Raw genomic sequence first — 25,984 nt, 5'->3', positions numbered from 1 at the left:
TCCTGAATTAGAGTCAGAGAAGACTCTCTGAGCTCTGACTTTGCTGATCTTTTCATCTTTCCTGTGGTCCAGCAGTTCCACTCCTGGCATTTATCCCTGGAGGAACAGCTGGTAATAGTCTGATACATTCTCTTCCAGGTGGTTCACACAAGTATTCATGTATGTGCATGTGTATCCTCCACAGAATACATGAAAACATATGTACGTGACATGTGTACACATGTATATGGTTTTATTTCTGTGAGCATGCCCTATATATGTGGGTAGCTAGAAATTTTCTTTCCAGTGGTGTATTATGGATGAGTTTCGATTTAGGATACACTCAGCTCAACTCAATTCATTTTAATGGCACCATCCTTTTCCTTTCCTATAGCTTTTTTCCTCCAGATTTTTGCTGTTAGAAAGAATTCTGTGATACTCGCTTTGTACCTAACATATTTTGCATCCCTCTGATTCTTTCCTTGTGAAAATGTACTGAAGTGAAATCAATAGCTTAATCTATTTGTTTCTATGTCCAATTTCTCAAAACTGAAAATGTCAAGTTTTTAAAGACCAAAATAATTTAGGATCACTTTGGCTACATTTTAGATTTTTTTTTGATAGATATATTATGCAGATGATTCTTTTCTCAAGGACTTTCACCCCATTTTTGTAAAGTACTTATTACCAACCCTCTTTGGGTCATAGCAATTAATGTTAACAGGACTTTTTATCCTGTGGGATTAAGTACAACCTTAAATATGACTTAAGTAATCATTTGATTCACCTTCTTTTAAACCCACTGATAACCAAAACTAGACTTTGAGTGGCTCCCAAGGACCCTAAGGTCCCCTAGAGAGGTAACAGACCTGAGACACCCACAGTCATTCCTCAGCTTTAGTTTGGATGTATGGAGGAGGAGAGGAGAACCACTCAAGGGATGATGTGATTTGAAACAGAGAGAAATCACTGGACGGCCTTGATGTGGGAATAAATACTGAGAAGAATGAAATCTAAACTGTGAAATCCTATTAAACATTTCCTGGTAAAGAGGTAGATTGGGCTCTTCAGACAGCTTTCTAGCACTTCATATTACTCATGTCAGAAATTCTGGATACACTAATTGAAGTATATTTTTCTTAGTAAATTATTTAGTTTCTGTTTCGCTGCCCCAAGTATATAGTGCTTTTAGATTTAAATTGTTAGTTACTAAGTGTTGTACTGACTTGTTTCCTTTGTTACATTCAAAAGCCTAGTACAGAGAGACTAAAACAGTCTTTGTTAAGTGAAAAACAAATACTACATTCACTAAGCCAAGACTCCTTTCTTTTATTTAATTTTATTTTCTTTATTTTCTTCCTCTCATTCTATCTAGTATGTATCTAAATTCTCTGTTAAATTATCCTATCTATCTGGGTTTTTTAAAGATATAACTGAAGTCATGTAAGGTACGCATTAATTGGCACAAAAAGCAATAAAATACACAGCTTGTTGAAATTCTCTCAATAGTTTTCCATTTGGAAATCCATTAATAAATTCTCTAGGTAATAGTTGAGTTGCTGTTTATAAAATATAAATATGTGGTTTCACGGGAATATCTTGAAGCATTTGCGTGGTCTTTTTTTATTACTATATATTTCAACATCTGGAATGCTGCCTGCTGAATTCAGGTTTTATTACAGAAAGTACTAACAGGCTATTTACAGAAATAATTGGGAATTGATGAGTAAGAATGTTAAATAATAAAGCAAGCTTTTAGTAGAAATGTTTAATCAAATGTTTTCTTCAGTGCCAGTCTACTGGGTAATGGTGGTAGTAGCTGTACCATTGCTGAATTGAATTGACTCATATGGACATTCACTTAGTGAATATTTACTAAGCACCTACTTTGTGCCGAGTCCTGGCAGCACAGAAGTACTTGACCATCTTTGTTCTTAAGGGTATTTCTGGGCTGAGGTGTGTGTGTGTGTGTGTGTGTGTGTGTGTGTGTGTGTGTGTGTGTGTGTGTGTGTGTGTGTGTGTGTGTGTGTGTGTGTGTGTGTGTGTGTGTGTGTGTGTGTGTGTGTGTGTGTGTGTGTGTGTGTGTGTGCGCGCGCGTGTGCGTGTGCCAGTCCTGAGGCTTGAACTCAAGGCCTAGGCACTTCCCCTGAATGATTTTGCTCAAGGCTAGTGCTCTACCACTTGAGCCACAGTGCCAGTTCCAGATTTTTGGGGGTAGCTTATTGGAAATGAGAATCTCATTGGACTTTCCTGCCAGGGCTGGTTTTGAACTGCAATCCTCAGATCTCAGCCTCCTGAACATCAAGGATTGAAGGCATTAGCTACCAGCACCCAGCTAAGCAATGTAATTTTGATAATAGTAATTTTGATAAAGTCATTTATTCACACTGCTCCAAGAATAATAATAGGCCTCAGCATGGTGTAACTTAGGAAACTGAAACAGGAAGATCATGGTTTGAGGCCTGCCTAGGCAAAAGTTTGAGAGACCTTATTTGAAAATCAAACTAAGCATGGTAGCACAGTCCTGTAGTCACAGCAGTTAGAGGCGGCAGAATCACAACCGAAGCCAGACTGAACAAGTCAGAGCAGTATCCTATGTAGAAAACAAATGAAAACAGCAAAAGAGCTGAGGATGTGGCTCAACTAGTAGAACTGTTTGCTTGGCAAATGTAAAGCTCTTGAGTTCAGTCTTTAGTATGGAAAAGAAAGAAGGTGCACAGCCAGAGCCCGAGTGGGGGATCCTTTAGAAGGTTACATGCACAGAGGACACACCCTTGGTCCCCGCTTTAGCCTGCTTGTGCATGGGTACATCATACAGCTTTTAGTCCAACTTCCTAAGTTTAAAGAGACCATCAAGAATAGTGCTCTTTCCGTCAGGCCATTTCCATAGGTGTTGGGTTCACCAGAATGAAATGGAGTCTGGAATGGAAGCAGCAGCCATTTTTGCGATATACCCACAGGAGGTTAGCCATCAGGGATGTGGGAAACCAAAGGCAGACACGAAGCCAAAAAGGGAGACACTTTGTGAGCTAGAGATGTATTCCACTTCTCATCACCGAGCAGGAGGAGAAAGTTCCAGCATTTTCAAGTCCCAGCGACCATTGTACTGCAGCGTGACCTCTCCCCAGCACCTTGGCTAGGTGCATAGCCCCACTGTGAAAACAGTTTGGCTTTCAACGTGAAGCATGCCAGAAGCATGGCACTTTCAGGTGGCTGTTGTGGTTCTGTGGCCTGTAATTAACACCGTTTAACCCCCAGATTTGCCTATGCCTTTTTCAGGCTGTTGAAGCTCAGATCCGAAGTTTTGGACAGACGCCTTCTCAGCTGCTCATCGAGCCCCATCCTCCCAGAGGCTCCGCCATGCAAGCGGTGAGTGCTGTGGCCCGCTCCTCCTTCCTGCTGGCTGTGAAGACTCTGCGCTGTCTTCACAGTCCCTTCATGGGCTGCCATCTCCACCTGTTCCGTCACCCTGCTCACAACCAGCAAATGGCCCTGCAGTCCCCCTTCCTTATCAAGAAAGTGAACACAGCCCAGCATTTCCAGCATTTCCTCAGCTCAGAATTAGAAAGCCCCACAGGGATCCCATCTCCTCACCGGTGACAAAGAGATCCCAGGCATAGAGGGCTGATGGTTTGATCTTAAATGTTTCTAAATTCACTTTATTATTGTGTTTTCCTTCTCTTTTTTTCTTAGCTTATATTAATTGTACAAAAGGGGGGCTCACTGTAATAGTTCCATCCATGCATATAATGTCCTTTGATCAAATTTACCTTTCCTACTACTTTCTTTCATACATGCACGTGTAGCACTTCCATCAAAGTCACCTAGACTGTGCTTATTATTGCTATCCATTTGGGGATTTTAAAGTGAATTCTGTTACTAACGGTCAGAAACCTAAGGATGTCTGAAGGGGTCTGATGGGGTCTGATGGGTTAGCATCTAAAATGTAATGGCTTATGACCGTGGTTGGTTATATTTCTCCTGGTCCTGAGGGCTGCATTGGTGTTTCTGCTCTTCCCACCGTGGCTCACTCTGCTTCTCTTCCACATGATTTTTCATACCGCAGGAAGCTAGACCAGGCCCTGCCAAGGTATGTCAGTGGCACAAGAGAGAGGGCAAAGTTAAAGCTGACCTTTGAACTCACACATTACTTATTCCCCATTCTACTGGTCAGAGGAAGTTAAACGTGGCCCATAATCAGGACTTCAGCTGCAAAACAATGTAGATATTCTACTTTCATGGTTCTCAATTCTTAAATTGAGGGAAAAGAGTTTGGCACAGCAACCAGTTGAATTGCATGGTGAAAATATTAGAAAACACTGTGGTTATTATTTTTTCTCACATTATATTTTCTTGAGTGTTCCTTTCATAAAATGGTTTGCTCATTATTGTTTTAGATTAAAAAGAGAAAAAACATATAACCCATTTCTGCAAATCTTATTAATAATTTCAGATCAATTCAAATTGCTTGTGTGGCTTATCAGAATTGTGCAGGTAATAGGAAGAAAAGAGCAGGAGCAGAGTGAGTGAGAGAAACAGAGGCCCCCAGCCTTCTCTTTGTGTCCTTTTCCCTTTCCCTCATCTTCGTCTGTTCCAGGTCTACCTTCCCCTTCCTGCTCTAGCAACATGCCTCAGCCATAACAATAAATGACAAGCATTTAGAAAATTATTTGTGTCACCTTTTCCCCTACATGTTTTTAAGCCAGTGAAATCAGATTTAAATGAACATAAAGGGTGACATTAGTGGACAGAAAGACGACACAAAGAGAAAACATTTTAGTGAGAACAATGGGAGATAGTGCCATAAAAACCGTGAGAATGATTAATGTCTGGGCTTTGGAATTAGTTTTTGTAATAGCTTGTTGGGGAGAGTTGGCTGCTTGGGTGCGGGCTAATGGAAGCCCCTCCGCTGCCCATTGACTTGCATCTGGGTCACTGCACAGCCTAGCCACTGGGGCCGAGGCGCAGATAGGCAGCGCGGCCCTCCTCTTGGCCACAGATCACTGGCTCCTGGGGACAGATCAGCCTTATTGCCCCAAGGTGGGAGGGCTGAGGAGGAATGTGATCCCTGAGGATGAAAGACCTTCTCTCCCATCATCCTCATCCTCTAACATGGATGCCTGAACTCCTTTTCAGACTTGGTTCAATTTTGCTTTCCATCTAACACATACATACATGGGTAGAAAACAAAAGCATGTTAAGGAGAGACCAGAGACATTGGCAAGCTCTCATGCCATCTGGGAGAACTGAATGAGATTTGCCTAGGGTTTTCCTGCTTTGACTCAGCCCTGGCTCAAAGAACCACTCAGGTTCAATGCCCTGATCCCTGTCTTGCCAGTTGCTGCTCTCTCCCCACAGAGGCTGCTCTCTCCCCACAGAGGCCGCCATGACTGCTGACCAGCTCAGTAAGGTTGGGTGGGGCCTTCAAAATGCCAAGTGCCCCTCCCTCGTGCCATTAGCCCAGGATGTGATGGTGCTCCCTGCAGTTTCCTGCTGCCTGCCTGGGGATCCGCAGTCAGGACAGGGTGCAGTAACTGACTGGAGGGACAGCTGGTGCAAGGCTGTCAATGACAGTTGTGTGTATGGTGCCTGCAGCTTGCTGTGGAAGCGGCTTGTCCTGCATGCTAAGAGTTGGCCCTCCAGAGTCAATATGTAAACAAGACATTCTTCCCACACATGGGGAGAGAGAGAGAGAGAGAGAGAGAGAGAGAGAGAGAGAGAGAGAGAGAGAGAGAGAGAGAGAGAGAGAGAGAGAGAGGAGAGAGAGGAGAGAGAGAGAGAGAGAGTATAGGACATAAACATTGGACTTACTCAGTGTGCTCTTAGTTATAGTTACAATAGGATGTGTTAAGCTCAGAAATACATACGAGTTTCCTTTCAGAGAGTTTATAATTATGCTGTGCTCTAATTTTCTCAGAGTTTATAAATTTACTTTAATAAATATTATTTAAAAACCATGTAATTGGCAAATAAGGCTTGCTACTCTGAAATGATGTTTATTTCCCATCTCAGGATTTCTCTAAAACTAGCTTAATGGACATTGTCACTGCCCTTGTTTCCCACTTTTTACCTTCTTTCACAGAATGCCTTCAAAACCACATAAGTAGTTCTTTGTATGAGAAAATGACTTAGCAATATCAGGGGTTCAACAACCAAAGGCCCACATGTCCATTAATTGTTTTTATCCACATTCAGATGAGTTCCCCTATCAACTCAGTGCCCTCTCCACCACACACACAACACTCATACACACTCGCCCAAACACACACACACACACACACACACACACACACACACACACACACACACAAAAATAGCAGAAATTAAAGCCACCTCGTGCTGCGTTAAGTGCATGAGCCATAATATACACCAGGTGTAGTAATTAGCAGACACACGAAGGCTGCCTATTTGTCTGGTTTTGCTGCTGTTGCTGTATCCCCCTGTGTTTTCACACCATCAGATAGTTGGATTTAATTGAGGCCACATCAGATGAGGCATTACTGACACCTTTAATTGAATGAGCATCCAGGGAGGATTAACTCATAATATTGATTGGCTTTTAGCCACTTGCTCAGAAGGGTGTCTGGGTAGCTTATTAGTTGCCTTTATTTACACCTTTATGCAAAGAGTGCAAATAGGAATTCTTAGCGCAATATGTTTTTCTAAGTACTCTTAATAACTTTTTTAAAAGGACTGATAATAAAAATGCAAATGTGTTTAATTTTTTATTAGCTGTTCTGAATAAATACGTGTTAAATGTATGTGCCTGCCCATTTACATATACCTGGTGTTTTGAAATATGACAATAGGAAAGCAGCCAGAAGCATTTCATCAAAGTGCTTCAATTCTGAATGAGACTAATCAGCTATTAGAGAATAGACATGGTAGGAGAGGATTGCTAGAAATGTACAGGCAATTATAATATGATAGCAGTCTACCTCAAAATATAAATAAAGTCAATAAATCAGAGTGGTGTTATCTACGTCTTGGAGAATGACATATGGGTTGTGGGAATGTTGAAATCCTGAGTAGTTGTCAAGATTTATTTTGTTGCTGGTTATTAGAACAGACAGTATTTTGTTTAACATTTTCAATTGAATATTGAGCTTTAGTATTTTTTACCCAGAAGAGAAGGGCAGTAGGTATTTCTCTTTATCCTAGGGGCCTTGGGAAGCAGTGATATTTGCAGTACAATAAGCAACGTTTATGACTTGGTACACTATATAAATATATTGTTTTTACAAGTACACTTAATTATGCATTGCTTTGAAACCCTTTATAATTAAGTTTGTATATTACATTCATAAATTATTTCTCTACCATAATATATGCATGCTGTCTAACCATTGTTTATAAATATATTTGGTTTAATTATCTCTTTACTTAGTTGTCAGTCTTCGTGCTGATTCAAGACCACTTTTGACAATCTTTTGAAATTGCCTTGGCTTGCTTTTACACCCATTGTGCCTATTCTTTATCTCCTTTTTCTCTCTCTACCCCTCTGTCTCTGTCTCTCTCTCTCTGTCTCTCCTTTCTTTCTCTGTGTACTACAACTAAAAGATTATTCCATGATAGCCACTTGGAACCATTTAAGGTAGTTCCCACAACTTTGTCCACTTAAGATCTAAATCAAAACATTGTTTTAGCATTGCATGGCAATCAGCAGGGGAAAAAAGCTAAATATATATTAGTGTTTCTGCTCATGTATTCTGCTTTAATCACCAAAAATTTTAACTAACTCCATGTGAAATGCAAACAAATCATAACTGATGTTTCTGCAAGCCTTTCCGAGCATTGTGCTTCACCCTGCAGCCTGTGCTAATGGTATCTTCCTCTTCTTTTTCTGTACTCTCGTTTTGTCTGCCTTTGTCTTCTCCTGCTTGTATCCTTGGTCTTGTCTTGCCCACTCAACAGTATCTCCTCCTGCAGAGCCCATTGATGTTCACAGACCAAGCCCAGCAGGATGTTATCATGGTCCTAAAGTTCCCCTCCAACTCTCCTGTCACCCATGTGGCAGCCAACACCCAGCCTGGTTTGGCAACTCCTGCCGTGATCACAGTCACTGCTAATAGGCTCTTTGCCGTGAACAAGTGGCACAACCTTCCTGGTGAGTAAAGGGATGACATTACATGGCATGGGTACTGGTGAACACTGCAGAAAGATAGCATGGTATCTGTCTCAAAACCTAAGCTTTGAATTCTGAATCTACAGTTTGAATCAAAAGGTTGAATAGTTTGAAAGGCTTAAAAGAATCCTACCTGAGGCATGTACCTTATTCTTTAGTATGATTTCTGATATATCTTTTTTTTTTTTTGTCGGCCGTGGGGCTTGAACTCTGGGCCTGGGCGCTGTCCCTCAGCTCTTCAGCTCAAGGCGAGCGCTCTACCACTTGAGCTACAGCGCCACTTCCGGTTTTCTGGTGGTTTATTGGAGATAGGAGTCTCACGGTCTCTCCTGCCCGGGCTGGCTTTGAACCGCGATCCTCAGATCTCAGCCTCCTGAGTAGCTAGGGTTACAGGCGTGAGCCACCAGCGCCCGGCCTGATATATCTTTTTATACTGAGATTCTTTCTTGTGTCTGCAAATGGTAGCTATTTATTAGATATTCCCCATTTTTAAAATTCATTCATTCAGCTTATATATGACTATGAACACTTGGGTTGCCAAAAACTTTGCCTTTTTCTTTTCCTTTTGCAGTGCTGGAAAGAACATAGGTTCTCTTTAGCTTTTTGTTTTATTTTTGTTTTTCAGAGCTGAGGACTAAACTTGCCAGGCAAGTGCTCTTCCACTGAGTTAAATCCTCATCCCTGAACCTAGGTTCTTACACATATTGAGCAAGTGCTCTACCACTGAGCTACATATACCCCTAGGTATATGTAGGACATGGTACCTGTATCTGTAGGACATGACAATATTTGTTGTAGACTACTTACATTACACTGCCCAAATGTTGTGGAACCGTTTGTACCTTCTGTAAGTACCTTCTGTACCGAGCCCTCAATAGCTGTGTTGAACTGCAATAGCAGTTGGGGGGGGGGAGTATTGGGGCTTATCTGTGACAGCCCCACATCTTCACCTGTGTTACACCAAGCCTGGGGTGCCTGCTCCATTTAGCATCCCATATGACTGTCTGTGGCAGAGTTTGAGCCCTTTTTCTGACTCAGATTTTATGACCTCTCCTCTGTGATTTATTGCCTTTCATTAGAGCTGGAATTTTCAGAACCAGATCTTTTCGGCCACTAGCTTAAAAAATATATATATATATCTTTTTTTTTAAGAAATAGGAAAATATTTTAAAATAATGGAGATTATAGACTTTCCCTCAAAGCCATTGTTACAAGGAGGAAGTTTTTAAAGAGGTAGATTTATTTTTTACAGATAGAGTCTTGCTCTGTAGTGCTACAGAGCCCAGACTGGCCTGGAATTCTAGCTCCTCCTTCAAACACTCCACTTGAGTGCTGGGATTATAGGCATGAGCCATCATGCCTGGCATAAAAGATACGTTTCAGTGTTCTGTTAACTCGTCTTTGTATCTAGTAAGCATAAAGCACTATCAGTTAAGTGAAATGATTACAAAAATATAAATTCTACAAATTAAATGGATATGATCTGAAAATGGAACAAAAGGCATACAAACAAAAACCTGATATATTGAGTAAGCTCAGTAAGGTAACTATCACAGAGAATCTGTGTTTGGTATTCAAACTGAATAAATATAGCTGTTTTCCTGGCCATTGCAAAAGAGACAATGGAAAGAAATGTCAATATTTGATTAGAGAACAGATTTTTGAAAAAAAAGTGGAAACAATAAAAACTGATACAGATATTCATTATCTGTTATTAGACCTTTTTTTCTTCTGAACTTATCTTTTAGATCAGAGGTAAATGCTTGTATTTGGAGACAAAAGAAAAGTGATTACTTTGTTTTTGTTTTTCTGATTATGACTTATGAGGAGAAGGATGTGCTATGTCCCATTAAATGCCCAAGAGTATCTGCCTACTCTTGGTTGCTCTTAGAGTTTGGCAAATAACCTCAGTGTGTGATACCAGGACCACTACAAGTGTATCTATCCTGGGTGGCTGTTTCTGTCAGCTCTGAAAGCTGCTTTATTTTAACAGAGGCAACATCTGAAGAGAGACAGCTTTTCCACTGCTGAGCTCCAATCCCCTTTAGTTTCTGGAAGAGCTAGTGTAACAAGAACCACAGGATGCCCATGTCTCCACTGACACCCAGGTGGTGAGCTGCTGATCCCTCACCATTGAGCCCAAGGGCTTGACAGCTTCTCTTTGAGCAAGCCCACATCCCACACTACAAAACTTGGCTGCCTGGAGCCAGAGATTTTTCTCCATGTTCAGGCACTCTAGTGGACAGTAAGCTAGGGTAGGGTAGGAGTCTCCACTGGCGAGCCACTCATGTCTAGCTACTCCCAGCCCAAACACATGATTCTGGGAGGTAGGAGCCCAGGGGATTCCTCATTCTGTAGTCTTTGCCTGGCTTTCCCAGCAACCCTCACTGCACCTGTGCCTGCGTCATGGGTGGTGTTTGTCCCTGCCCTTCACCTGCAGACTGCCTTCACTGTATGCCATGGCAACTCTTCACCGAACCAATGCAAAGAAGTACATGAGAAATCACTACAGGAAGTCATCTTTCTAGAATATACTCTCCAGTTCTGAGCTAGGCCTATTCCTGAAAGTGTTCAACAGCCATTGTATAAATCTGTTCCTCACTTCAGGGGTGTTCACACGAGTCTGCCCTTTCATCCTTTCTGGTATGACTTGACCTGTCATTATGCCTTTATTTAATGCAATTTTTAGCAATCCCAACAGTTTTTCTTCAATAAATGTCGCATTCATATTGCACCAATTTTTCTAGAATTTTCTAGATTTCCAGAACTCATTCATTAGATACCTAGCTGCTGTCATTTCTGATTCAGAAAAGAGTAGTCTTGGTTCTGGGGCTATAGCTCACTGGCAGCACATATGAAAGGGTCTGAAAACAAGTTTTTCCCCCTCCATTCAAAGGACGTTGAAGAACTTCCAAATTAGATCAGCAACTAATGTTTACAGAGCATTTTCTGGGTGTTTCTAGTACCATTGTAACCAATTTTTTTTTGTATAGGCACTCAATTTGCTCAACAACTTGAAGAAGGTGTAAGTTCTCTTATTTAGGTTGAAGCATACGGCATTCTCTTTTCTATATGTCATACTGGCCAGTTCCTGGCAATTTCTTATAGTCCAGCCATTTTCCAGATTAAAAAGATGGGAGCAAGAGGCTACAAAACTTGTCCAGGGTCACACGGGATAGGCAGTGGCAGAGTGGGTTTGGAGACCTAACCCAACCTCCGTGCTGGAAGCTGGATTTTAATGCTTCTGCTGTCATAGATTCTCTGAAACATAGAGAAATTTTTCTAAATGTACTAGTGCTGGCACTGCTGAGCAGACCAGAGGCTGGGCTGCACCCCTGACATGCCAGTGTGCATCCTGCGATTCCTGCCATCTCCTGTCGGAGAGCCAGTTGTACCAATGAGTCACTGCTGCTTTAGCCTCTTCACTTTCTTTCATGCTTTCTTACACGTTCACTTTCTTACAATTTTTAGTGCCAAAAATTGTACTTACTTAGGTTTTATCAGTCTTCCCAACACCCTCCAGAAGCTGGTTTTACTAACTGGGAAAATATGACAAAAATAATCTAAATAATGATCTAAAAGATTGTAATAATAATAATGTAAAAAAAAAAGCTTTTTCTTTTCAGCCTTTCAAGGATGGTCAGAAACATTTCCTAGAATCAGATACATTTTCAATATTAGCCATGCAGTAATATAAATGCATAAAAGACAGATGCTGACTGGGGTGAATGGCTGAGTCATTTGGGGAAAAGAGTTTGGAAAAGGACCCAGAATTTAACTAACAGAATTAAGAAGCCCAAAGATCATACTCCAGACCCTTCATTTTATATTCATGATTTCCCAATGGTTCCGTTCCTCTCCATCTAAAGTGGTCTACCTTTTTGCACAGAAATAGCTCATAAAACCATCTTTTCGCTTTAAAAAAAAGTATCTCTGAATTCTTAAAGCCATTTTTTGAGCATGGAACAAACTATTCATTGTACAGATTGATTTTTCTAATTCATTCGCTTCTCCAAGTATTTTAAAATTGAAACTATGGAAATATTAAATATTAATAGAACTTTTTAAAAACCCTCAATCCAATCTTTAAGAAAATATTTCAGCCAAATGCATTTAACTAAAACATTTATCTGCGGATAGCTTTCTTTATTTTTATTCAAACTTTCCATTGATTGATTCTAAGTGATGGATGAAACGTTAAACGTTCCCTGACTTAGAGCTTTCCCTTTCTCCATCATAAACTGGTGTTTTTTGTGGATCCTTTGTGCCTCAGCATTCAAAACTGCCTTTTTAAGAAGTAACGAAAAAATGGTATTTGCTACAGTCAGCAGATGGCTGTCACATTTTGTTTTCAGCACGCTTTACCACTTAATTTTGTTTTGGTGCAGCATCAGAGGCTGCCAGTCAAGCATCTGCTATAGCTTATGGCCCAGGACTGGAGCCACTGCTGATGGCACATGTTCAGAACAGCACTAATCTAAAATAAATGTTTAATAAGCTAGCCATAAAAGCACCTGGATTTTTGTTCTTTAAATTTCTCAAAACTACATTGGGAGATTTGGGGGGGTAGAAACAATCCTACATAAGGCTTGACTTACGTATATTTATGTAGTTTCGTATATGAAAAAATAACCTCCTTTTTCTTTTTATCTTTTGTGAATTCCAGCTCATCAAGGTGCTGTACAAGACCAGCCATACCAGCTGCCAGTGGAAATCGATCCTCTCATAGGTCTGTCACTTCCTTCTCTCTTTGCGATTCATTAAGCTCTGTATGGTGGCCCTGAAGTGTAGATTACAGTTGTTTTTCACTTGCTGGTTGCTGGGAATGGAATTTTCCTGATAAACCATTTGCATGCAAATTGGAATGCAATGAGCTGTGGCTATGCTGGTATTTCATCAACTCCCCCTCGTTGGTTTGCCTAATTTGAACAGGCCTAGGACGCGTGTCACTGAAAATTAATATGGATGCTGTAATAATGTGTGATTGAGAATGCGCATGAAGTACTGTCAGGATAATATTGGATCTTTTCATCACTCAGACTTGTTGATGAGCAGAAGCAGGGCGCGTTATGATGGATTGGTGCACGGGTAATGTGATGGAGCTCCTTTGCTAGGGAAATTTTCATAATAACAGTGGGGTTCTTAGTGCTCTGTGTTGTGAAAAATAAAACCTGAGTGCCAGGGTTTCATCATTAGAGGAGATCAATCCTTTCTTCCTGGACCCTCCGTTCATCTGAGGGGATTAATGTGCAGTTGCAGAGTAGTTTCCAAGTTGAAATATATTGCCCAGACAATGCTACTGTTAAGATATTTGTATTCATTTTCCTAGGGTCCTATAGCCCAATAAATTGCTATTGGAGCTTAAATTTGTTCAGGGGGAGAAAAATAGCAAGGAGATGGGAAAGAGCCACGGGGATGGAATGAGAGCATCTGCAGCAGATGACTTAGAATACATAATTGCTGTTGTGCTTTTTGGGTAGGTTAGCTGAAATCTCTAGTTCAGTATTTCTTGTCCCTATGATGGAGAATTCAAAAGTGGCATCACCAAGAATTTTCAGGCCTGATACGAAAATGCTATTGACTTTTAGAATAAAGTGAGAAATTGCTTCACTGTGGCTGTAGACTGCCAGCACAGATGTTTGACTTGTATTTACCCAATTTCTCCTGCACAGAATGATCAGATTCATTATTTTGAGATCCAAAATGTTTCTAGATGTATATAACCCCCCCAAAAAAATCTCTAAAATATTTGCCTCAATGTAGAGTTGATGTTTGTCATTCACAAAAGAGATTATCAGGATGAACAAACAAATCACCTTAAGTTATCATTTTACCAATAAGACTCTACATTTTATTTTGTTTTGAATAGATGCACTTTGTCACATCTCAAAAATAAAGATAGTTACGCATGATGGCTCATACTTCGAATCCCAGCTACTCAGGAAGAAGCGATCTGGAGGCTTGTTCTCATTTCAAAGCCAGTGAGACCCCATCTCAACAGATAATTTAGGAGTGGTGGCTCACACCTGTCATTGCAGCCATATAGGAGGCATAACTAGGAAGATCACAGTCTAGGCCAGCTTGGGCAAAAAATGCAAGAGATTACCTAGAAAATAACTAAAAATAAAGGCAATGGGGAAGAGCAGGTGTAAGGTCCCCGTGGAGAGTGCCTACCTAGTAAATGCAGACCCTACAGTGCTATACTGCGCTCCCACAAAAGCTCACTTGTGTAGTTTTAAAAGTTAGAAAATAGTGAAACTCAAGCAGGGCACTCATACCTGTAATTCCAGTTACTCAAGAGGCTAAGATCTGAAGGATCTGAAGGAAGCAGGCCAGATCTGGCAGAAAGTCTGAGACTATCTTCAAAATAACCAAGCTAAAAAGCCAGGTTGGAGGTGTGGCTTAAGTGGTAGAGCACCAGCTGAGCAAGCAAGCTAACCAAGTGTGAGACCAAGTTCAAATCACAGTACTGTACTGATCAGGAAGGAAGGAAGGAAAGGAAGAGGGAAAAGGAAAGGGAAAGGAAGAAGGAAGAAGCTGGGCACCAGTGATCTCAGTTACTCAGGAGGCTGAGATTCATGTTCAAGCTAGTGTGGGCAGGAAAGACTGTGGGATTCTTATCTCCACTGTGGCTCAAGCAGTAGAGTGTTACCCTTCAGCAAAAGAGCTTAGGGACAGCACTCAGGCCCTGAGTTCAAACCCCAGGACTGGCACCAAGGAGAGAAGGAGAGGGAGAGGAGAGACAGAGAGGGAGAGAGGGCAAGAGAAGAGAACTCACTTGCTAAATCATGTAAGGTATGATTTCTGAATTGCAAAATCATTGTTTGCCTTAAAACATGACAATGTCCTATAGTGTAAAGTCTAAATGAATTCTGTCATTGTAACCTTTTAGACTAAGTGTAGACAAAGTTTCTTGGTAAAAGGCTAGATAATAAATATCTTAGGCTTTGTGGGCCAGAAAGTTTCACACACAACTACTTAATTCTTCCAGCAAAGCACTGAAGTCACCATAGACACACACACACACACACACACACACACACACACACACACACACACACACACACACACACACACACACACACACACACACACACACACACACACACACACACACACACACACACACACACACACACACACACACACACACACACACACACGAGTATAGCTGTTTTCCTATAAAACAAGGTACAGGCCAGATTCGGCCATTGTTCATCTAGGTTCCAGATCACTGGTCATCAGACTACCCTTCCTTTCCACAAGTAATTGTTTAAAGCTATGTTCCTTTTCAGACATTTTAAAGTTGGTACCTGTAAGTTTTGTTGTTGTTCCAATCCTGAGCTTGAACTTGGCATGGCACTGTTCCTAAGCTTTATTGCTCAAGCCTAGTGCTCTACTACTTGAGCTTCCATATCTTTGATGGTTAATTAGAGATGAGTCTCATGGACTTTTCCTGCCCACGCAGTCTTTGTTTGAACTATGAACCTCAGATCTCAGCCTCCTGAGTAACTAGGTTTATAGATGTGAGCCACCGGCACCTGGTTTACTGTAGTAGTTTTAATGTGTTGGTAGGGATCCAGCTCAGGACCTTATTTGTGCTCAGTACATGTTATACCACTGAGCTACACTCTGCTCAGTAATAAAATTTCATAAACATTTATTAAACATAGAAAACAGCATTTCTTAGTACACATGTTTAATGAGACAGATGTGTTCTTCCCCCAATTAACTCATGTATTCATGAGTAAGAGAGACAGGATTTACCCACAGATCTATCCCTATTACTTTATTTTTATAAATGGGGGTTCTAAAGAATATTACTCACCTAAGAAAACAGATGGAAAATGAGTTTAGCAATATCACACAAGTCTTTGAACTCTTTCTGATTATGTGGCAGAATGTATATGGTGATCTATTAAGAATTATTAAATTACCTCATTTTACCCTCCACTGAAACTTAATTTCAGTGTTGTCTTAATTGACAGTGTGGTCGTTCTGTTTATTGAGAGACATCTAACCTATAGCATTTGATTCCTGGGAATTCACTTCAGTATTGAAACAAATTTTTTGAATTGTCTCTGTATTTACCTCCCAACAGGTTTTTATCTCCTGGGCAAAGTACCATAGGAAGATTCTGCATGAAAGGGAAATAGGTCATTATTTTATCTGGGGCTAGATGGGCATGCAAGATGGGAGACAAGAAAGGAAAACTCACAAGAGAGTTCTTGGGCAAATCAGTTTCAGGCAAGAGAATCTACGAAAGTTGAGGAACTAGAAATTGATTCCATTAAAAACACCTGTGCCTACATACCCTTGGGAAAGCTTGCTATAGGGGTATGCATGCCTCACTTTGAAAGCTGCTTCTTTGGTCAAATAGACCTGATTTTCATTAGATAAAATACTTTTAGTACTGAATCTAAGTACATTTACTAGCAAGAGCAATGAAGTACTATAAAAGTTATTGCCTTTAAGACAGACACAAGTAGATAGATAGATAGATAGATAGATAGATAGATAGATAGATAGATAGATAGATAGATAGATAGATAGATAGAGGTATACATACATGATATATAGATATGTAGGTGGATGAATGGATGGATGATAAGGAGAGAAAGAGATATGGGTAGGTAAATATGCAGGTACATATGTACATACTGCATGGATGATTGCGAATTTTATTATATTATAAGCCTTTGTTCACGGGTACTTTGTGATTAGTCAATTCAAAATTATGTATGCCTGTGTCTTTTTTTTTTTTTTTTTTGTCGTTTATGGGGCTTGAACTCTGGGCCTGGGCGCCCTCAGCTCTTCAGCTCAAGGCTAGCACTCTACCACTTGAGCCACAGCGCCACTTCCAGCTTTTTCTGTTTTTGTGGTGCTGAGGAATCGAACCCAGAGCCTCTTGCATGCGAGGCAAGCGCTCTCCACTGAGCCACTTTCCCAGCCCCTGCCTATGTCTATTAAGGAGATCCTCTTAAAAGCTGATGCCCCTAAAATGAAAATGTATGGCATAGAGCAAGAATCCTATGAACATAAACACTGACAAAAAAAATAAATATCTTTCTGGTTACCACATGGAATGAAAATGCAGCAGTAACCAGTGTAGAAAAGGACCGCATACATTGTTTTAATTACTAGGTTTCTTGGAATAAAAAAAAAGAATCACATAACTTCACTGCAGTCAGATAGTGCTTCTCTCCAACGCTCTGTTATGGCCATAAACACTTCTTTCATCTGCCAGCAACTTCCTTTTGTGTAAAAGGAGAAGCAAAAGTGATCCCCAACTGGAATTCTACTGTTGCTACTTTCTCCCATTAACCTTCCCCAGAGCAAATTATCCAACCCTATCTACTAATCTTAAGTGGTTATGCTGTGTCGGCAGATTCTGGCAGACTTCCATGGGATTTCACATGCACACATGTTTGCACACACACATTGGTGCACATGTTTACATGTTTGCACACACATTTGCTGTGTTGTCTTTGCCACGAGGACAGGGGTTATCTCAGTCCTGTGACCCCAGTGGTTCCCAACATAGCACGGGAGAGTATTTTGAACACCTTGTTTTTCTTTTTTACTTTCTTAGCCCTCTATTAAACTACCACAATAACAAATAATGTACTAGATACATTGAGTATAATATAGATATATTTTAATATGATCATTAATGCACATTTTTTTCCTTAAGAACTGAAAACTATGGGAAAAGCGCTTAATAATTAGATACCAAAATTTGTTTTGTCTGTTCTGATTGCTGGTACAGTCGGGTTTCTTTTATACTGTTACTTGCATTGGTAAATGCCAACCCACAGATCATTAAGAGCAGACTCTCTGATTAGCTTCCTCACAGCAAAGCAGACATCTTGGTGAAAACTCCCTTTGTGACAGTTGCTCACGTGTTACTTTTCCACGTGCATAGTGTCATTCTGTCTGACCCTGTGCCTTGTGACAAACTCCATCTTGGGACCTGTGTAGCACTTGGATCACACTGCCATCCTGTCTTGTTTTATTGCCTAAACAAGGAGCTGAAGTGGCAGTGTGCTGTGCTTTGACTTTTTCAATTACAAGAATCTTTAATACATAGTCATTCTAGCCTTCGCTTACACGCAACTGCAGATGTAAACCAGGGAAGTGGGAGTCCCCATCTAGTCAAATTAAAGACTTGTTAAGCCAAAGTAGTATAAGATACTGCAATATTTCAGATATATGACATTTAAATTCTAATAGCTGTTCCTTGTGACAAAGTGTTAAAGGTAATAGATTGTCACAATATGAATCTGTTCTCATGACAATAGATGTAATGAGATTGTCCGGAACAAAACCAAACTATGATGCAATCTAAGGCTATAATCCAGTTTGGTCCTGCCCAAGAGCTAAAAAGCACATTCTGTGAATTGTATGGTATTTTAAAGTTACAGTATGTTGCTATTTCTTTCCTCTAAGCAAAAAAAGGTTTTATTGTGATGTTGAATTTAACTGTCCACATCCTTCCGGCAGTTTCATGTTTTCCTCTTTGGTTTTGCAAATACTATTTATCCTTAGATCTCAAGTAGTCTTGTTTTAGAATGTGTCTCCTCTCTTTCCTCACCCCCAGCTCCCGGTTTAACTGTAGAATTTCTTTGACCACGTGTGCTTAGAGCTTTTTTTCTTCTTTTCTCCATTCTCACAGCCAGCAATACAGGGATGCACAGGAGGCAGATCACTGACCTTCTGGACCAGAGCATTCAAGTCCATTCCCAGTGCTTTGTGATCACTTCAGACAACCGCTATATTCTCGTCTGTGGCTTCTGGGATAAGAGTTTCCGAGTCTACTCCACAGACACAGGTAATGTCTTTGCTAATGAACTAAGTTTACGAATTAGTAGCATTGACAAGCTCAGAATCACTTCTCAAGTTCTTCCTTCCTTCTGAGATTATAGAAATCTGAAGTCTGTGAAACAGGACACTGTTTTACCCTTTCAAATAATCTAGTAAGGTCGCTTCAGCCTATTTTCAAGAGGCAGCTCTTCATCATAGCTTTGTTCCCTAAGGCATGCTCAACAAAACAAATTACTGTTTTTGAAGGCAAAGCCTGATATGTAAATACCATACACATTCGTATATGCATAACCTTATGGCAAGTGAGTGCATGAAGAAATAGGTACATTTTCCACTTTCATATTATTTAAAGAGGTTTGTTTCCCCCTTCTGAATAGTCTTACTGAAAGCTACACTATAGTGAAGCAAAATGGGTGAATCATTTGATATGTTATAGAAGCTCTTGTGAAAATTATAAAAGTTTAAGGTTATATATTCATTTTTATGTATATCCCTCCCAAAGGACAGACCAAGTTCATCTCAGCATTAGTATAGGAGACGCAGTGTAAGAATGCTTCTACATTTTTGCATGTAGGAAATTGTGAAACATCAAAAAATGTAATGTGATTTCTTTAAAGTATTTTAGAAGCTGTTAAAGCATAAAATAAACTTGTAAATATGTATTTTAATATTTAAAGTGATTAAAGCCAGATGTTAGCTCATGATAACTAACCAATATATACTCTAAAAGTAGTTTTTGCTTTGTTTTGTTTTGGAACCTTGAGGATGAAACCCAGGGTCTCAGGCATGCTAAGTGTGCACTCTACCAGTTAGAGCTGACCATGCTGGATGTAAATATATCTGTGGAAACAAGGATCCACAAAACTTCCAGTCGGTTAAATGCTTTTACAAATCTCCATTAAGTCTTGTTAATTATCTTCACAAAGTTTGTGAGATCTTGTTCCTGTCTTAGTGAGTATGGTAGGCTGAACGATTGATAGGGTCTACTAGAGGTTTATTGGATGTTCAAGGAGTTTGTCTTAAGAATTTAGTATTGTAACATGCTGAGAGAGAGAGCAGAGAAAATAAATTGAATGAAAACTATTTGTGCTAGAAGTTGTTTTGAGGCATTAGACTTTTTTGTCTTATGAATTGATTAGATCATCTATTCAACTTTATGATCTATTGAAAATCTATGATTTTTATTTTTATTCTATCAGTCCATGGGGAAAAACATGATTATTCAAGCTTTTCTGAGTGACTGGTCTTTACATATGCTTAAATCTGTAAGAAGGATTGTTATTGAACCTAAAAATCCAGTCTCAAAACTGCTATGGTGATTGGTAGACTTTCCAAAACTAGCTAGCTCCCTTCCCTTCCCTTCCCTTCCCTTCCCTTCCCTTCCCTTCCCTTCCCTTCCCTTCCCTTCCCTTCCCTTCCCTTCCCTTCCCTTCCCTTCCCTTCCCTCCCCTCCCCTCCCCTCCCCTCCCCTCCCCTTTCTCCCCTTCTCCTTCCCCTTCCCCTTCCCCTTCTTTTTCCCTTTCCCTTTCCTTCTTTCTGATTTTTTTTGTTTTGTTTTGTTGTTCTGGTATTAGAGTCTGAATTCAGGGTGTCATGGTTGTACTCAGTTTCACCTCCAGCCTGGCATTTTGCTGGTTAAGTGGAGATGGTGTCTCAAAAGACTTTTCTGGCCAGTCTGGCTTGGAACTACCATCCTCTATGTTTCAGCCTCCTGAGTAGCTTGGATTACAGGCATGAGCCTATTGCACTCTGCTCATGTTTCCTATTGAATTAATTTTTCTCTGATCTAACCATCAGATTCAAACTTAAAGTATCATTATTGTGGTTACAATAATGTAGCCAAGCCTGGTGTTCCCTCATCACCCTCTACCTGAACCCCAATTGCCACTGCTTTCTACCTATTTGAAACCTAAATTCTAATTTAAAAAAAAAAGATACCAACACAATAATCTTAGTGTGATCTGACTCAAGTTGTCCTTTTCCCACAGACTATCCCATCCTCTCACACAAGCTTGCATATTGCATGTTCATACATTTTTAAAGTGATATTTAACAGTAAAATTATTGTTTTTAGTTTACAGCTCTATTAGCAATTAGTAACATACCATGGAAATGCTAAGTAACCACCTCCCAGGCCAAGTGTGCACAGCCTTTAAAGGAGTTGAATGTTAATATTTCTTAAGCTACCTTCTGTGTCATGTACTACTCATAGTTGAAATAACACCTATGTGCACTCAGCTTTCCACGAATTTACGAAATGGTTTCACATACCTGCTACTGACCCAGCCTCACAGATGCCTCAAGACCTACTTCATCCCCTTTGTCAGGTGATGGGACTGAGAGACTCGCGTTCCTTGTGGACATATGTGTGTAGCCAATGGTGACAGCCCTGGGCTTCAGGCAGGCCTGCCTCTCCACACCTGGAGGGCCTAACACAGGTGTGGCCACACCGACCCTGGGCTAATGGGGAAACCACTAAAATCGTAACACCACATTCCCTGTGGGCTCACCAGGTTACACGAGGCTTCATCCGCTAGACAGTATCCCCTTCCTCCGGAAGCCTACTAGACTTAAAAAAAAATATGTTTGTCTAGATGTGTAAAATATTTCGGTGCAGAGCAGTATTATTGTAATCTTCACTTCAGTGGGACTGACTTCAAACCTGTAGAATAAAAACAAAACCCACAGAAAAACCCTCAAATAATAGACCTAGTATCTTAATGTCTTATACCTCAATCCAGGTTGCAGATTTTTTTTTTAAATAATTATACCTACAAGTAGGAGCTTGTGCTCTTATGACAATAGGAATATTAACTATTTTTTCCTAATTTGGGTGGAAAGCATGGGAAGAATCTGTGTGGTCAGTAGTATATAATGGCAAAGCCATCACACATGTTGAATTCAATTATATTTTTGCTCACAGTCCCCCACCCATCCTTCTCTTATTAGGTTGGAGGTGGGAGTTGGGGAAGAAATGCGGGTTGTAACAGGAAATTCTTGAAACATAAATCATGTTTTCGGGGCACAACCAGAACAGCAGAGGTAACAATAAAACCTTCCCCCGGCAGTAGGAATTATTTTCAGGCCACATTTTAGATTCAGTGGTGTAGAGTCTTGAGCTGGAATTTTTTTTATTTGTAGCACAGCTGTCAAATAAAACATTAACTAGAAAATTTGTTCTGTCAAAAAAGGGATATTCTAGTGCTTGTGTAATATTTGATATTAGTGTGTGGAGAGGTGGGCTGGTATTAAAGGAAACAAAAAGTAAAGGTTGAGGAACACTTATGAGATTATCAGAAAATAATTTACAAAAAGAGCAGCAGGTATTTATATGCTGTGATTTATTTAGGAGGAGAGAGCCTCAGCTCTCTAAAGCAGTAGCACAGATCACCAGGGAAGGCAGCAAGAACAGGGAAAGGAAACTTTAAAAAAAAATAGTGTTGTCCAGGATTGAGCCCAAATTATAAATCGTGGAGGATACAGTTAGAATATTAAAACATGAAGCCCTGTTGAAGTAACTGTGCCCACATCTCCCTTGGGAGATGCCCTGTCATTTCCACTGATCCTACCTTATTCTTTTCTTTGGTAATAGAATATCTGTCGCTCTACAGAACTGTGTTATCGGTTCATGCTGTTCACTCAGTGTTTGTCTTCCTCACTAGACAGGAAATGCTCTGAGGGCAAGTTTTACTTCTTGCTCAGGTATGCACAGAAGGAGGCCTTGCTGGAAGGGTGGCTCAGAGGTAAAGCAAGTCTATAAGCGAGAGGCCCTGAGTTCAAACCCCCAATATTTCTCTGCTGTTAGGTACTTAGTAGGTGCTCAGTACGCATTAGATACATTTTCATAATTTTGATAACTTTGGGAGTAAAACTTTAAATATGAGGGAATTTTAAGAAAGAAACCACCATGACTGTCTATTTTTCACCCATTGATTTTGGAAAAACAGAGCAGCGACTTAACTAAGCAGAATTAACAGGGGAATCCTGGGAAATTCTGCTCTGTACTTAAGGAATCCCACTTTCACGTTACTAGTGACAACTGTCTATGAGCCTCCCATGGAGGACTATCTGGGTGTCCTTGCCTCCATCTACCTCAGGTTCCTAGTTGGTCACAGTTCTTTCTCTCTACCTCATTTCTTAAGTTGCTCGGTTCAGTCCACCCCTGTTGTTTAGATGCATGTAGGGTCAGGCTGAAGCAGGAGTCACTGTCCATACACTAAGGCAAACATAATGCAATAGGATGGAGCTAGTTTTCCTTAGTAGTTACAACACACTGCTTATCTGCAATGCTTTCAGTGTTATATAGAGCACTTTGTCTTAGCCCATGTAAGCCTGCTGGTAATCTAACCGCAGACATTTACTACTGTCTCTCTTCACTTGGAAATGACATGACAATTCTTTTTCATATTTTACTATGTTCTACTGGCTTTTTTCCCCTCAATTTCAAAAAAGTCTTGAATTCTTCTTACCATACTCTTTGTTGTTAAAACCTAATTCAGGGAAATGTTTTGATTGTCAATTGAAAAGACTGAAGAAATTCAGAAGTGAACACTTGATCAAAAGTTAATACAGCTGCCTAGGCTGGAGTCTTGCCCTCCTTCATTGCAGGAGAGAAAAAAAATTCACATTTTGCAACTTTGCATAGAAATAAATATGATTTTAAGGTTCTTAGAAGTAGGTTGTGCAAGATGGCACTCAGGAGTGAAAAACCTGTGTTTGACTAGTCTAGATAAAATACCAATAGTTTATTTCTAGATGTGCAGATTTATAATGAGCTTTGAGTTTATTCGAATCAGTAACATAAAATTTAACATGTAAATACTTTTAGTTATATTTATCATCTTGAAAAGCTAACTACACTTAGATGCCAACACTTACTTGAGACTTTAAACTTTAATAATTTATTATGTATTCCAAGTGAAGCACAGAAGTTTGTAAGACACAAAATGGTTTAGTTTTTGATTTCTTTAACATTTGGATTATAGTCTTATCACCCCTTGAGATGACATTTAGTGATATTCATTTGTAACTTCTGTAAATATTTCAAACTGTAAAGATGGCACGGTAAGGTTGCTGCAGATATTTAAGGTGGGTTTGTGTGAATTATAAGTGCACAGATCTGTGGTTAAGCAGAGACTGTGATTGTGCAAGGCAAAGTAGTGACTTGAATGCCTTCATGTGAACACTTTCCTGTGTTTAAAGTCCTGGGTACATAGTAGGTTGACTGGTTTCCTCTCACTGTCTCTAGTCATTACCATTGAACTGTGGTGATCTTGATTTCATCATCACCTCCAAAGGAATTTTCATCATTTACACAATTGAAACAAAGAAACAATGACTTGGCTCAGATTGCAATCACAGTAAATCAATCCTTTCACCAAAAGTTAGTCTATATAATCCTGATTTGTAAAAGCAGAAGCTATTTCCAAAAATGACTTTTAAGACGAAAAATAAATACATTAAATCCCCACTAATTCAGAGATGAGGCTGTTATTGGTGAAATCTTAATTGTCTAGTACCCCTTTAGACAGGCAACTAACTTGTGTTCTGTGTCACATGGAGTAACTCAAGAAAGTGTTAAGCAATAAGAGTCCTCTTGGGCCTGCTTTAACTGGTAAACATGATCCATTTGTAATTTATACTAGCCATTTATAAGGTTATGGTGTTCTGGCTCTCAAATATTATTTGCTGAAATAGTTTTAACATATGTCTTTCAAAATGTCATCATTATTCAGTTGGCTTTTTTGTTTTTATTGTTAGTATTCAAAGAATACTCTTAGGGTGGACCAGTTCTGACTGAACATGATAAAATGTGAATTATCAGAATCTAAGGCAATGTGGCAGTCCTGTGTTTAAAGTTTTTCTGTTCACTGGAAATGCATTGTGTTTTTCAGGAAAATTGATTCAAGTGGTGTTTGGCCATTGGGATGTTGTCACTTGCCTCACTCGCTCTGAGTCTTACATTGGGGGAAATTGCTACATTCTCTCGGGGTCACGTGATGCCACCCTTCTGCTGTGGTACTGGAATGGAAAGAGCAGCGGGATTGGAGATAACCCAGGAAGTAAGCCCAACTACTTTTTTTGTTTCCCAACGACTTTTTAAGTGAACTTTTATAAGTGACGTAGAATAATAATACCCTGAAAGGGAAGTTATTCTTTTTCTGATGAGAATGAAACTGGATTATTAAAGAGTTCTTAATTCTTTATTATAATTTAAGGAAGAATCTATATAACCTTGTTATTAAAACATTTTGTGGTCACTGACAATTTAAACCCATACATGAAGTCTCGTTTTTCATGTTATAGTTTATTCCCATGATTGAAAAATGCTAGTTTGTTATTTGAAATGGTTGTCCCCAAATAAAATAGAGATTTTTTTTCCATGAACTATAAGATATAGAATGAAAAAGCAGTGACATATTCTCCTGTTTATTGAATTCATATTTTAAAAGAGAAAAAATTATAATTTCATAGACGTGTACCAGTCTTTATAAAGTTATGCTTTCATTTACATATTAAAAGATAAAACAAGTCATAAAAGGCCAATATGGAATATTCAAATTGACTCTTGGTTTTTTCAGATGGGAAATGAAAATGTTCACCAACAGCCTTTAACATCTTTATGAAACTGTGAAGGCAGTAAAACAAAAAATGTGTAACCATTTAAAATTGTAATTCACAGAAGGCAAAAAAGGAAGCAGCTACCATTAAACCAATCGCACACAGCTGCAGAAAAGAAATGGCTTTAGAAAAACACATTAAGAAGTCGGAAAAAAACAATTAAAGGGACCACCTGAAAAATGAGAATTTAATTAAAATGATTATGACACAACAGTGAAGGGTTTCTGCAAGAATAGCTTTAGATTGTTACTTCGTAAGGTAGAGCATTTTAACTGCTCTTAAGCATTTACCATTTTTTAATTTAAAGCAAGTTGTGATGTGTTAGAGTAAGGAAGGATTCTATTGTTTCCAGTTGCTTTACCTAAATGAGAGGTGTGCCCCAAATTGTGGAATGGTGACAGGAATTTCTTTAAATGGGTTTGAATGTATTTACCA

At 39.6% G+C, this 25,984-nt stretch overlaps 1 protein-coding gene across 3 annotated transcripts in view; it reads left to right on the top strand.

Annotated features, from left to right (window-relative positions):
• The window catches only part of Lrba (LPS responsive beige-like anchor protein), a 445,034-nt gene that overhangs the window by 394,788 nt on the left and 24,262 nt on the right, over window positions 1–25,984 (top strand). For 2 of the 3 annotated variants that reach the window (XM_070022191.1, XM_070022190.1), the window contains exons 49-53: window positions 3,259–3,348; window positions 7,894–8,086; window positions 12,771–12,833; window positions 18,780–18,935; window positions 24,823–24,990. In XM_070022191.1, coding sequence (XP_069878292.1) covers window positions 3,259–3,348; window positions 7,894–8,086; window positions 12,771–12,833; window positions 18,780–18,935; window positions 24,823–24,990 — 670 coding nt within the window. The remainder of the gene's footprint in view (window positions 1–3,258; window positions 3,349–7,893; window positions 8,087–12,770; window positions 12,834–18,779; window positions 18,936–24,822; window positions 24,991–25,984) is intronic. The other variant, XM_070022192.1, reaches the window with a different exon arrangement.

Source organism: Dipodomys merriami, unplaced genomic scaffold, assembly GCF_024711535.1.
Source record: "Dipodomys merriami isolate MVZ:Mamm:240054 unplaced genomic scaffold, mDipMer1.0.p SCAF_15, whole genome shotgun sequence".
In the NCBI taxonomy this organism is placed as follows: Eukaryota; Metazoa; Chordata; class Mammalia; order Rodentia; family Heteromyidae; genus Dipodomys; species Dipodomys merriami.
The sequence above is the reverse complement of the archived record's forward strand: the minus strand, read 5'-3'. Positions and strand labels throughout refer to the sequence as shown.